General features: G+C 49.4%; 1 protein-coding gene across 4 annotated transcripts in view; it reads left to right on the top strand.

The window, feature by feature from the left end:
* Positions 1 to 12,120, top strand: part of Sun1 (Sad1 and UNC84 domain containing 1) — a 44,408-nt gene that overhangs the window by 15,076 nt on the left and 17,212 nt on the right. For 3 of the 4 annotated variants that reach the window (XM_055598507.1, XM_055598505.1, XM_055598509.1), the window contains exons 2-9: positions 379 to 474; positions 4,163 to 4,354; positions 5,823 to 6,007; positions 7,116 to 7,142; positions 7,245 to 7,424; positions 9,794 to 9,988; positions 10,783 to 10,848; positions 11,117 to 11,227. In XM_055598507.1, the coding sequence (XP_055454482.1) occupies positions 398 to 474; positions 4,163 to 4,354; positions 5,823 to 6,007; positions 7,116 to 7,142; positions 7,245 to 7,424; positions 9,794 to 9,988; positions 10,783 to 10,848; positions 11,117 to 11,227 (1,033 nt within the window). In that variant the 5' untranslated portion in view covers positions 379 to 397. The remainder of the gene's footprint in view (positions 1 to 378; positions 475 to 4,162; positions 4,355 to 5,822; positions 6,008 to 7,115; positions 7,143 to 7,244; positions 7,425 to 9,793; positions 9,989 to 10,782; positions 10,849 to 11,116; positions 11,228 to 12,120) is intronic. The other variant, XM_055598508.1, reaches the window with a different exon arrangement.

The raw sequence follows: 12,120 nt of genomic DNA, 5'->3' as shown, positions 1-12,120 counted from the left end.
GTTATATGTGGTGTGTGTTTGTGCAGGGTACAGTGTGGGTCAGAGGACAGCCTTGCCTTCCCCTTGTTTGAGACTGGCTAGCGTGTGCACTCCTGGGAATTCTCCTGTCTCCCCTCCCATCCCACCATCACAACACTGGGATTACAGAAGAACTGTGTCTGGCTTCACATGGGTTCTGGGATCCCACCCTGGTGGACAAGCTTATGTGGCCAGAGTTACGTTTTTGTGTGCATATCTGGAGCTGGCACGTGACGGACACTCTTGAGTTGCGACTGAAACCATGTCTTCTGTTCTGATGGAAATGGGCCCGCCAGCCCTGTCTCTGGACCTCTGCTGACTCACCCTTTAACGCCGGCTCCTCTTCTGTTCCCTCTGCAGCATGGTCTGAGATGTGAACATGGACTTTTCTCGGCTGCACACTTATACCCCACCCCAGTGTGTGCCGGAGAACACCGGCTACACCTACGCACTCAGGTGAGTGAGTGCCCTGGCTGGGGGCAGCGCCACTGCTCTGTGTTGTTGTGACAGTCATACAGCATGGAGCGCTCCACACACAGCTTACATGAGCATGGAGGCCCGTGAGTGGCTCCCAGAGCTGTGGGCTTCAGACCCACTTCCCCCGTGACTCAGGGTTAGTCATTTTGAGTGACTCACTGTGAAGGCTCCACCCTGTGGCCGTGCCTGGGAGCAAGCCTGGGAGTGTGGCCAGTGTCTTGTCACTTGTTTAGTAGTTTGGGCGACTACTCAGTGGCCCTGGACTAGAGGCTGTCTTTGGAGGCCAGATTCCCGGAGCGTGCTGCAGACAGGATGCCTGGGTCCTGTGAGCTGCTTATGCTCTTTGCCTTTCCAGTTCGCCAGGTGGAAAAGGGTGAGTGCTCAGGGCCTCTTACTCCAAGCTGCGGCATGTGCTGAGGAGAAACAGTTGTACTAAGGGCATGTCTGGCAGGCTTAGGAAAACTTGGGTGCCTAGCAAAGTGTGGGAGGCGCACAGGCTGTATGTGCCGAGTCATTACCCAGTGGCTTCACCTGTCAGAAAACCTAAAGGAAATGAGGAGATAGCCAAGATAATATTCTCTCTGTGGCACATGTGTGGGCAGCCGTGTATGTACAGGTGTGTGAGTATGTGGAAGCCAGAGGCAGACAGTGGCTATCTTTCTTGTTCGCTCTTACCTTTTTCACTGGTGCGGGGTCTCACTCAGAGCTCACCAGTTTGGTTAGTCTAGCTGGCCCGCTTGTTCCTGGGTCTCTGCCTCCCAAGCACACCACCTCAGCTAGCACTTTTCTTCTGAACCATCTCCATGGCCCCAAGAAGATGCCACTGTGATATGTGACCCCTCTGCCTCTCATTTCCATCCTCAGTCAAATTGCACTTGGGTTGGATACTTGCTGGGCAAGTATGTTTATGTTTTGAGACAGGTGTCCCCAGGTAGCCCAGGTTGGCCTCACTCACACTCACAATGATGTTTTGGCCTGAAGCCTATAGTATGTCAGAAGGAAATGAATGGCCACCGCAGGTGACTTCCCTGAGCCTCTCTGGGAACATAGAACACAGTTATTCTTGGTGACTTATTTTTAGCCTTTATGACCTATTTTAAGCACAGTGTAAAGGAATCCATGTATCCAAGGAAAGCTGTGCTTGGCTACGGTAAGGTTTGCAGCCTTTGCTCAGTCAGGCTTGTGGGGCCTGTGGACAGGTGGTGTGGAGGAATGGTGGCAGGGTGGCAGCGTGTTAGGTATGTAGACTAGAGTCCAACTGAGGTTTCTAATCCACAGAGCTGTGCTTAAAAGTATATAGGACTGAGTAGGCCAGACCTGCCAAGGACACGGGTAGGGGTCCCTGTCAATGAGAGCCATTATTAGTATTCCTAGCTTTAAATTGGGTCTGTGAGGTGGACAAGATTGACAGAAGAGACTATATGGGTCCAAGCCAGTTACCACTGGGTAGCACCTGGGTCCAAAAAAGTAAGTGAGCCAACCAGGACTAGACATGAGAGCAGGGTTGAGATGGTCAAGCTGGGATGGCAGGGATGATGGGAAGACCCAGCAGGAGACAGGGAGCCTGTGGGCACGGTTCCAGGCTTCACTGAAGACTTGTCGTGGTCCCCATTTGGATGCTCAGTGTGGCAGGAGGCACCCTGCTTTCCTCCAGGAACCACTGCTAACCCATTCCAGCACTGGTTCAGCAGCTTTCATATCTTCGTTCTTAGCCATCTCAGTAACTATCCAGACATTCCTGGGGTCTGATTAAAATAAATGTCTTTCTCTTGGAAAATGCCATGCACTGTAAGAATTTGGAGAGAGTGGACAAGTTGGCTTGCTGCCACCAGCTCCATTTTGCACTGATATTGGCTCCCTCGTGCCTCCACTAGTTTACTCTGAACACTAGTCAAAATATCAGTTTTGATGGGATGTGGTGACATAGGTCTTTAACCTCAGCACACGAGAGCCAGAGGCAGATGGACCTCCATATGAGGCCAGCCTGGTCTACATAGAGAGTTCCAGGGTAATTCAGACCCTGTCTCAAAAAAAAAAAAAAAAAAAAAAAAGGTTCCCAGATCCTTCTCCTTGTGACAGTGAGTTTTCCAAGAAGGATCTTTTACCCTGTTTTTGAATAGTATCTTTCTTTCTTGAGACTACCATTATTTCTGGTGAAGTGGTGTTAGGTCTGGAAGCTTAAGCACTTACTGTTTGTGTGTGCACACACACATCTGTTTTCATATTTGTGTATACACGCAGGTGTGTGTTGTGTGGGTATATGTGCTGACCTCAGTGGTCATCTACCTTGTTTTTTGAGACCGGTTCTAACCTGGGGCTCAGTGATTGAACTACCATGGCAGGAATCTGCCTGTCGTCTCTCCTTCTGCTGGGGTTACAGTCACAGGCTACCCACACGTAGTGCCTGCGTGCCTGCGTGTTGCGCTCGGGATTGAGCTCAAGTCCTGCCGCTTGTATTCCAAGCACTTTAGTAACTGATTTATCTCTGCAGGTGTAGTTTTTGGTTTTTGAGAGCTCATCTCACTAGCCTGGTACTGAAGTTCAGTTGTGCATCGTTATACTGATCCCTCTTCACTGGCATGGCTCCACATCCAGTGCTATGATGGAGCCTGTCATAGTCTAGAAAGGACCTGCTCCTCTTGGAGAATTGGGGTGGCTTGTGTTGTTCCTTGACCCACCCAGCCCAGTTAGCTGCTCATAAGGTCGTGCCAGCCTTTGCCTCCCTCCTCTCCCAGAAGCCCTCAGGCCTTGAATTGTACATTCTACAGGCAGTCACTGCTTTTTGTCCTCTGGCAGAAGGACAAAAGGAAGCTGCCTACGTGAGGTGGGTACAGTGAACCAGCCTCAGTGTGCCTGGAGCCAAGTGTCTGAAGCAGGCCAAGTGTAGTGGAGAGCCAAGGGTGTCAAGACTGAACATTGTCAGTGAGTCAGCTACCTGACACCAGGGTCCTCAGGGAGCAACTGCTCTGGTGGAGTTGGGGCATGATGTGGCCAAGCATACTTGTTACTTTTCACTCTGAAGCCCTGAAGAGAGTCTGGATGCTGTTGTCGGACCTAAGAGAGGATCCGAATCCAAGGTGTGGAGAGTGGAAGATATGACTAAGAAGGAAGGGTCCCTGGAGGTTGGGAGGGACTCAGTACAGGCACAGGACATGGCTGCAGGATTCTCTCACTACAGCAGGAAGGAAGGGTGTGTGGCAGGCTTCCCTCTTCGAGGATCTGTGTGTGTCTGTCTGTATGTGTGTCTGTCTATATCTGTCTGTGTCTGCAGCTGCCACTCAGGAGAGCAGAGAGAGACAGTAAGTTAGAGACTTGCCTAGGCTATAGAGTGAATTCTAGGGTCTGTGGAGACGGCTTAGTGGGTTAAATGAAATGTGTGTTCTGGGGCTTTCCATCTTCTCCAGAACATGCTGCTGAATTCACTTTCAGTGACACCTGTAGTGTTACAGTCTTGTTAGTTTCCCCATCAGGCCTAGTGTCTGCTTGTAAGTGTGCTCTAATTTTATTAAAATACCCTGACATGATTCCCATAGATGGGTTCTAGCAGTCCAACTGTTCTCAGAGGAAGTCCCAGGCCTTCTCCTCTGGGGGCTGCAGGTAAAGGGGGTTGGCAAAGGCACATGCACAGTTGACTGGCGGATGCAGCTCCCGGCATATCTCCCTCCAGTTCTAGCTATTCTTCGGATGCTCTGGATTTTGAGACTGAGCACAGGCTGGAACCTGTATTTGACTCTCCAAGGATGTCCCGCCGCAGCCTGCGCCTGCTCACAACAGCTCCATACAGCAGCGGGGACAGCCAGGCTGTTGACGCGCACATCAGCACCAGCAGGGCCACCCCTGCCAAGGAGAGAGAAACCAGGTGAGCACTGTATGGCTTGTCTATAGCTGTCAAGCTCACTGGCTTTTCAGCTTGTGAGATCAAGCCCTTCCCCTGGAGTTATGTGTGCACACACATGTTCACGCCCAGATCTGCCCTGTGAGCTGACTGAAATCTGTTCTGGAATGCACAAAGTATCTGGGGTTGATATCAGAGTAGAGCTGGTGTCTGTGGGTGGCAGTGCAGATGCTCTTCTTGTGGTCACAGGCATAAGCCACCTCATCCTGGCAGAGCTGAGTGTCAGCACCCTACCAAATGTAGAGGGCTGGAGTCTTGCTGGGTCGGCAGCAGAGGTGCTGCTGAGCTGTCAGAGCCGCCTCAAGCCTGTCTGTGACATGTGTGAGCTATGTCCCTGCGCATGGACAGTTGGACTGACCAGTACATTTGTCTCTGTACCTTCCATGGCTCATCTTCACTGTAGCCAATGGCAAAAGTTCCCACCATTTGGACCTTTCTGAGACACTGAAGAGAACTGACACTCTTTAGTTTATTTTGTTCATATGAGAATTACATTACCTATGAGGGCCCTCGAGATTGCTGGCACCCATCCACAATGCATGGGATCCTCCAGTAGTGTGTCCCCACCTGAGACCTGCAGACTGTCACGTAAAACATCAGGCTATAGCAGACAACTCCCAAGCACAGCTTGCTTGTTGTTAGACCACCCAGAGTTGTTAAGGTGCCCAGAAGCTCCGGTTCCTCAGACAAGAGACCTGGGCAGCGAAGGCTGTAAGTCAACACTGGCCTCTCACACGTCAGTTTTCTTGGAGGAGGTAGCTTTGGTGCCTTTGGCCTGTGTGTACCCACTCATAACTTGATGCCAGATGCTTACAGGATATTTGGATTTTTGTTGTTTTGAGACAGAGTCTCACTGTAGCCAGAGCTGGCCAGAACTCCCAGAGGTCTGCCTACCTCTGTCCCCCGATGGCTGGGACTAAAGGTGTGTACCACCCCATCCTGCTGTCACTGGGTTTTGGGCTCCTTGTGTTGTGTGAGAAGAGCAAAGGCAGAAGTTCCTTAGTTAACTACCGCTGCTGGATGCAGAAGGCAGGGGCCTGTCAGTGTGTGTGTGCTATTACTTTATCAGAATGGGGGGTGGCATGGCTAAATGTATGAGCTATAGCATCTGTTTAATTCTTAAGTCATTTTTATTTTCAGGTTATTTTAAGTTTGAGCCAATGTTGGGTTGTTGATCCCAGAATAGTCTGAAATTATTTTGTGTTTACAATTTTAGAACAAGTTCTTGGACTCCAGCTTTTAAAAAAAATATTTTTTTTTTTTTAGATTAATGGATGTTTAGATTATAGCACACACAACATAAGAAAATGACACGTCTTAAAATGCTGAATATGTGTTCTCTGGCAAATTTTGTTGGTAAAAAAAAAAAAAAATCTAACGATTCTATGTTTTCTAAGGAAAGCCTAAAAATGCATTTCTTACTTGTTTGTAGGACAGTCAAGCAGAGAAGAAGTACAAGCAAGCCAGCTTTTAGTATCAACCACCTGTCGGGGAAAGGTGTGCCCTCTGGCACCAGCCACGACAACCCTTGCAGCGTGCGCAGTGCTGCGGTGCTGCGGCATCCAGTGCTGGACGAGTCTCTGATCCGGGAGCAGACCGAAGTGGACCACTTCTGGGGTTAGTCACCAGCGAGGCATCCTTGGCCCAGCGCGCCTGTGTCTGCGCTTGTCTTGGGAGGGAGCCCAGGGAGAGAGGCTCTCTGCCTGCTGCAGACGGGGCGTGGCGCTGCTCTTAACCCACTGCTTCTGTGGCTTGGGTGAGGTGTTGCTTCAGTGAGCAGACAGCAATGCTCCAACTATTCATAGTCTAGGGCACACTTACTGTGGTGTAAAAGTCCTGCTATGTTCTAGAAAACTCTAAGCAACTAGACAGTAAAGGGAGTTCTGAGTCATTAGAAAATACTTAGTTAAGCTTAGCATGGCTGCATTTTCCTGTAATTCAAACACCACGATACAGTGGCAGGAGAATCAGGAGTTCAAGCCAATCCTAAGCTATAGGATGAGTTCAAGGCCAGCCTGCGCTCCAGAAGACCCTTTCTCAAATAAAAACAAAGGACTTGCTGTGGCACCAGCAGGGATTTAAGGCAAGAGGCTGTGCCCTGACTCAGAGATAGGGCCACCTGAACCCTCAAGGTGAGCTATACCGTGTCACCAAGTCTGTGCATGCGGACACAGCTCCTCTAAGAGCCAGAAAGCTGCCTGCTAAGTTCAGCTTCTGTTCTGCTCGTTTTGCTGAGGGGTTTAGAAGAGCCAGCTTAGTTCTAGAGAGCTTGAGTCCACTGGGGATGCCTCTGTTTGCTGAGCCAGGGAACTATCTGAGGCGCAGGACCATGCATGCTGTAAGTTAAAAGCATAGAGGCACCTGGCAGTGGTGGCACACAGCTTTAATCTCAGCACTCAGGAGGCAGAGACAGACAGATCTCTGTGAGTTCGAGGACAGCTTGGTCTACAGAGTAAGTTCCAGGACAGCCAGAGCTACACAGATAAATCCTGTCTCAAAAAACAAGCAAAAAGCCTAGAGGCTTCACATAGCTGGCTAGTTCTTCCCTCATGTCTGTCCTTGTGGGCCATAATGTGCTGTCGTGCAGGACTCTCCCATGCCACCGTCTTTGGGCATCGTAGGACTAGACCCCAAACACTGCTGCAGCGTAGCACTGGCCTGTCACCTAGCGCAGTTGTAGGAGGGTTGGTTGTGTTTCACAGTGTAATATGTGTGTGTGTTTCAGGTCTTGACGATGATGGCGACCTTAAAGGTAATTACTTTGGTACCTCGTACATTTTTCAAAACAGAAGCTATGGCTAGGTAATCTATAGAGAGTGATCAACAACTTTCATTTGCCTTTCGGAAACCTCAGGTGGAAATAAAGCTGCCACTCAGGGAAATGGTGAACTGGCAGCAGAGGTGGCGACCAGCAATGGATACACCTGCCGTGACTGCAGGATGCTCTCAGCGCGCACTGATGCACTCACAGCCTACCCTACCACCCATGGGACCACCTCAAGAGTCTACTCCAGAGATAGGACTCTAAAACAGCGTAAGTCGTGTGCTTCTGTAGTTAGTTCAAAGGTCTGCCTGGCTCTTCCTTTTCATGTAACTCTGGCTGTGGACCAAGGATGTGGCTCGTGGTAGAGTGCTTGCTCAGCACGTGCCAAGCTCTGGGCTCATCCCCATTACAGGCCTCGGTGTCTGGCACTGTTTCTCTTACAGAGTTGAACTCAGTATTCTCACAGAGTTAAATAGACCGAAATTAGCTCTGTCCTACTTGTCCCTTCCCAGCCTGTGGGTCTGTAGTTAGTATTTTTGTACCTGGAAGTAGTTCATTCAGATTTGGTAAATTTGGACTTGACATGAGCAAAAGAAAGTTCCTACATCTGTGGCTTCCAAAACTCTGGTGCTTTTCTGTCACCCCAGTGCAGCACAGATGCCCAGGTGGCTGTAACACCATAAGTCTATGAGAGTGAGAGCTCTGGTGTGATGGTATGGGACAGGGTTGCTCGGGGAGGGTGACTTGGAGCCTAGCATCTGGGTGATGGCATCAATGGACATGACAGAGGTGGGTGCTAGCGTTCTTGACCTTCTGACCTGATACAGAAGTCACACAGTGGCTGAGAGGGCAGGTTGGTCTGGACTGCATGAACTGTCTCCTGGGCCACACTGAGAGTAGCCACAGACCCTTCTGTACTCCAGGCATGATGCTGGGTCTTCCCCACAGTGAACGTCAGAGGAAGGCCAGAGCAGCACTTGAGAATTCAGTCCTTACTGCTTACATTTAGTTTCTCCTGTTTCTACAGTTGTAGACTTGCGTCCAAGGCTTTGTCTACTGTGGTGTTGTCAGCACTTTAACATTAATGTCACAAAGTAAGAGTCATAGGGTCCAGGTGGCTGGTTCAAGTGGCGCTGCTTTTCCTCATCCTAAATGTGAGTGTGAGGGCCATAGTGAGCTTAGGGCACCCTCTGGCATTGCATTACAGAGCTCTCACTGGCCAGGGCCCCCAGACGGTCCCCTCACCCACCGTCCCAGAATGTTGCTGTGCTGTGCCAGGCAGGGCCAGGCGGTGCTGGTGTGTGCTTCTTGGCACAGCCTCCAGCAGGTGTCCTCAGGTGAGGTGTGCAGCCCAGCAGTTCAGCCTGTACACGGGGCTGTCTGCGCTTAGCCAAAGCCCAGCTGTGCATCTCTAAGAGTGTGTACTCTGATTGAGATTATTTTAGTTGCCTGTGCTGTGTGTGCTGTTTCCGTATAAAGCTCTCCCTCCAGCTGCCTTTCATAAAGGCCTGGCTTTCCCCTGCAGCAGATAAGGTTTTTTTTCCTGAGTCCAAGGTATTGTACATGCCAAACACACGCTCTGCCACCTAGTTCTGGCCTTGATGCCCTCCTACCCTTGCCAACTCAACTTCTTATTTGCTTGGTTTTCATTTTGTTTTTGCACACCCCTTGCCAGTTTGGTGAATGTGTGGTTATCTAGGAGACTGGCATGCATGCTTCCAGCTGAGCCTCTACAGCCCCTCCAGCGAGTGAAGGGCGTGTGCACAGTGGCTTGGGGGGGGGTGTCTTCTTGTCCTTGGGACTGACTGACTGGTGGAAAATAGCCCTTTCATTATTCTTTTAAAAAAATAATTAAGAGTATCATAATGATATTTACTATTACTCTGTGTATATGGGTGTTTGCCTCTATGTGTGTCTGTGCACCCTGTGTACATAGTGCCCTGCAGACGTCAGATGAGGTCAGATTCCTTGGCACTGGAATTGTGGATGGCCATGAGCTGCCATGTGGGTCCAGGGAACTGTCTGGATCCTCTGGAGGGGTTCCACCACTGAGCTGTTTCTCCAGTCCTCTTCTGAAAAATTTAAAGCCTTAGTATTTTCTCTCAAGTCGTGCCACCCAGATTTCATTCACTCATGCTGGCCTTCTACTCAAGCTCTGAACATTCTAAGCATTCCTGGGTGTGGGAGTAAGTGAAAGAAATACTTTGTGGAGCATGGGTCTCCAGTGCCCCACAAACACTGAAGGTATAGACAGCAACCACTTTATTCCATACTCTGAAGAAACCATTTTCTAAAAAGTATTTTTAAGACATGGTTTATGGCACTTCCCTCCACATGGCTAGACTCACAGCAGAGCCCCCTGGAGCCCAGCGATGGTAGTACCCAGGGTCCGTCAGCTTGTGCCTCCATCACTCAGCATCCTCACAGGGGAGACCTGCAGTGCTCTGCCACTGTGCCAGAGCCCGAGGCCTCACATGTGGAGAGGCCATTGCTGTGCTTCCTTCACAGCTCCAGCTGGCTCAAGGACGGATGATCTTCCTAGGCGGTCTGTTCCCCAGTTGTCCAGTTTAAATGAAAGTTAATAGTTTGGCCATCTGGTTCATGGGAAGAAATGACGTGTGTTCATGGTTTTCCACTAGGCGGTGCATCCTTTTACCTGGATAGGACTCTGTGGCTGGCCAAGCACACCTCCTCCTCCTTTGCATCAATCATAGTTCAACTTTTTCAAGTTTTAACGAAGCTCAGTTTCAAATCAGAAACTTACAAATTGAAAGGCTATGAATCCAGAGTTTATGACTCACAAAGTTATGACACAAAGAGCCATGGGTCTGAAGGTATTTAAGTATTTTTTTTTCTCCTTTCTCCACCGAATCATGCTTTCAAGGTGGAGAAAACCCTGCTTTTTCTGAGGCTCTTCTGCGTCTTCTGTGATCTCCATGCTGCTCTCGTGGTTGCTTTCTGTGGGCCGTCTTCCTGTGGGAGCTTGTCACATGTTGGGGTGACCTGTGTGCAGTCGGCCAGGATTTAGGCTTCTTACTGTGTGTATGGGAACTCAGGGAGGTCAGAGGACAGTTTTGAGAGTTGTTTCTCTCCTTCACACTTGAAAGGCTTTAGGTTTTTAAAAGGTAGGCATGGGGACTGGAGGGCTGGCTCACAGGTGACAGCCCTTGTTGCCCCTGTGGAAAACCTGAGTTCGGTTCCCATACCACATTGGAGGCTTAGACCCTTTTGTAACTCCAGTGTCAGGGTATCTGACTCCCTCTTCCGGCCTCTGGGTATACCTGCATGAATGTGCACATACATAAGAACACATAACTAAACAATGAGTGAACTCAATCAACTTTTGATTTTTGCTTAGTAGCCGTAAGTAATACCAACTTCGTTTGCATGCCGTTTAGAATCACACTCTGAGAACTTGTAGGTAAGCCATTCTTTCCCTGTGACTGCTGAGGCACATTTAACAGCCTGGAGCTTTGTGATCCTCCTGCTGCCTGTGCTTACCTGTTGGTGGGAGCCATCAGCATCTCTGACACTCCCGGGGCGTGGTTTCTGATCAGACTGGCTTTATAGGACATCTGGCCCTCAATCTGGCTGTGAGCTTCCTAAGCCCCTTCTGCATGTGTTGCAGCCCATCTCGGTCACTGTGGGAGGATGACTGCCGGAGAACTTTCCAGAGTGGACGGGGAGTCCCTGTGTGAGTACGGCTTCCTCTTTCAAGGTGCTGCTGGTCTTGAAGGGCCCCAGCCCCATTGTAATACCGGGGCTCCAGCCCACCCTAGCTTATGGCTTCACTGGCCAGTGTGACTAGTCTGGCTGCTAATAGCCCTCAGTACTGGAAGTAAATCATCACCAGAACATGCCTGCTGTGATTTAGGGTGATTGTTTCCTAGGTTCTTGAACATTCTGTGCAGTATTCTGATTGAGGTTTGCATATTAACCTGTCACTCCACTCCATACCACAGGCGATGACTGTAAGGGGAAGAAGCACCTTGAGACACACACAGCCACCCACTCGCAACTGCCCCAGCCACACAGGGTGGCAGGGGCCATGGGGCGCCTCTGCACCTACACAGGTTATGCCTTGTACCTTGTTCTGTTTGTTTGTTCTTGTTGAAAGTGCTGCTATATTTCTTTGCTTTATTTGTGTTACCAGTGTCACAAAACACTATAGAAAGTGACAGGAGAAGAACAGCTATGGTTTAGAATACAGAGAACCAACTGGGCCTGTTGGCATAGGCCTGGAATCCCAGCACTCTGGGGGCTGAGGCAAGAGGATAATCTGTGTACTTAAGGCCAGCCTAGGCTATACAGTGAGACCCTATCACAACAGCAGTAGTGAAAAAAAATGTGCAGACTCTTGGAATGCCTTGTGAGTTCATTAATGCGCTCACTAACACTTGTGTCGGCAGGAGGTGCCAGCAGAGGCTGTGTGCTTCTCAGGCCATGCCTCTAACTTCCCGGGCACTTTCTGGGGACTCCTCTGGGTCAACTTATTTATTTGGTTTTGTTTTTTTAAGCTGAGTTTCAGAAATAGTTGTCTCAGCTAGAGGCAAAGGCAAGAGCATCATAAGTTTGTGGCCAGCCTGCTACACATACTGAGTTCCAGGCCAGCCAGAGCTATATAGTGAAATCCTCTCTCAAAAAATCTTCTCCACAAGCAATTGTCTCTCTTACAGAATAAACACAAAGCTGTTCTCCATTTGAAAAATCTTTCCAGAGCCAGGTGCAGTGGCACACTCCTGTAATTCTAGTCCTTGGGGAGGCAGAGGCAGGCCGATCTCCGGCCCAGACAGGTGCCAGACACACATGGACACAGATACACATGCAGGCAAAAATTACACACGTACAACTAAAATTAACACAATTTAAAATATTTTTAATCCTCTTAAGCCATATTCCCTTGTTATCTGCTGTGTTGAAATAATAATAATAATAATAATAATAATAATAATAATAATAATAATAA

Source organism: Psammomys obesus, unplaced genomic scaffold (genome assembly GCF_907164565.1).
Source record: "Psammomys obesus unplaced genomic scaffold, mPsaObe1.curated_primary_1811, whole genome shotgun sequence".
Taxonomy (NCBI): Eukaryota; Metazoa; Chordata; class Mammalia; order Rodentia; family Muridae; genus Psammomys; species Psammomys obesus.
The sequence above is the reverse complement of the archived record's forward strand: the minus strand, read 5'-3'. Positions and strand labels throughout refer to the sequence as shown.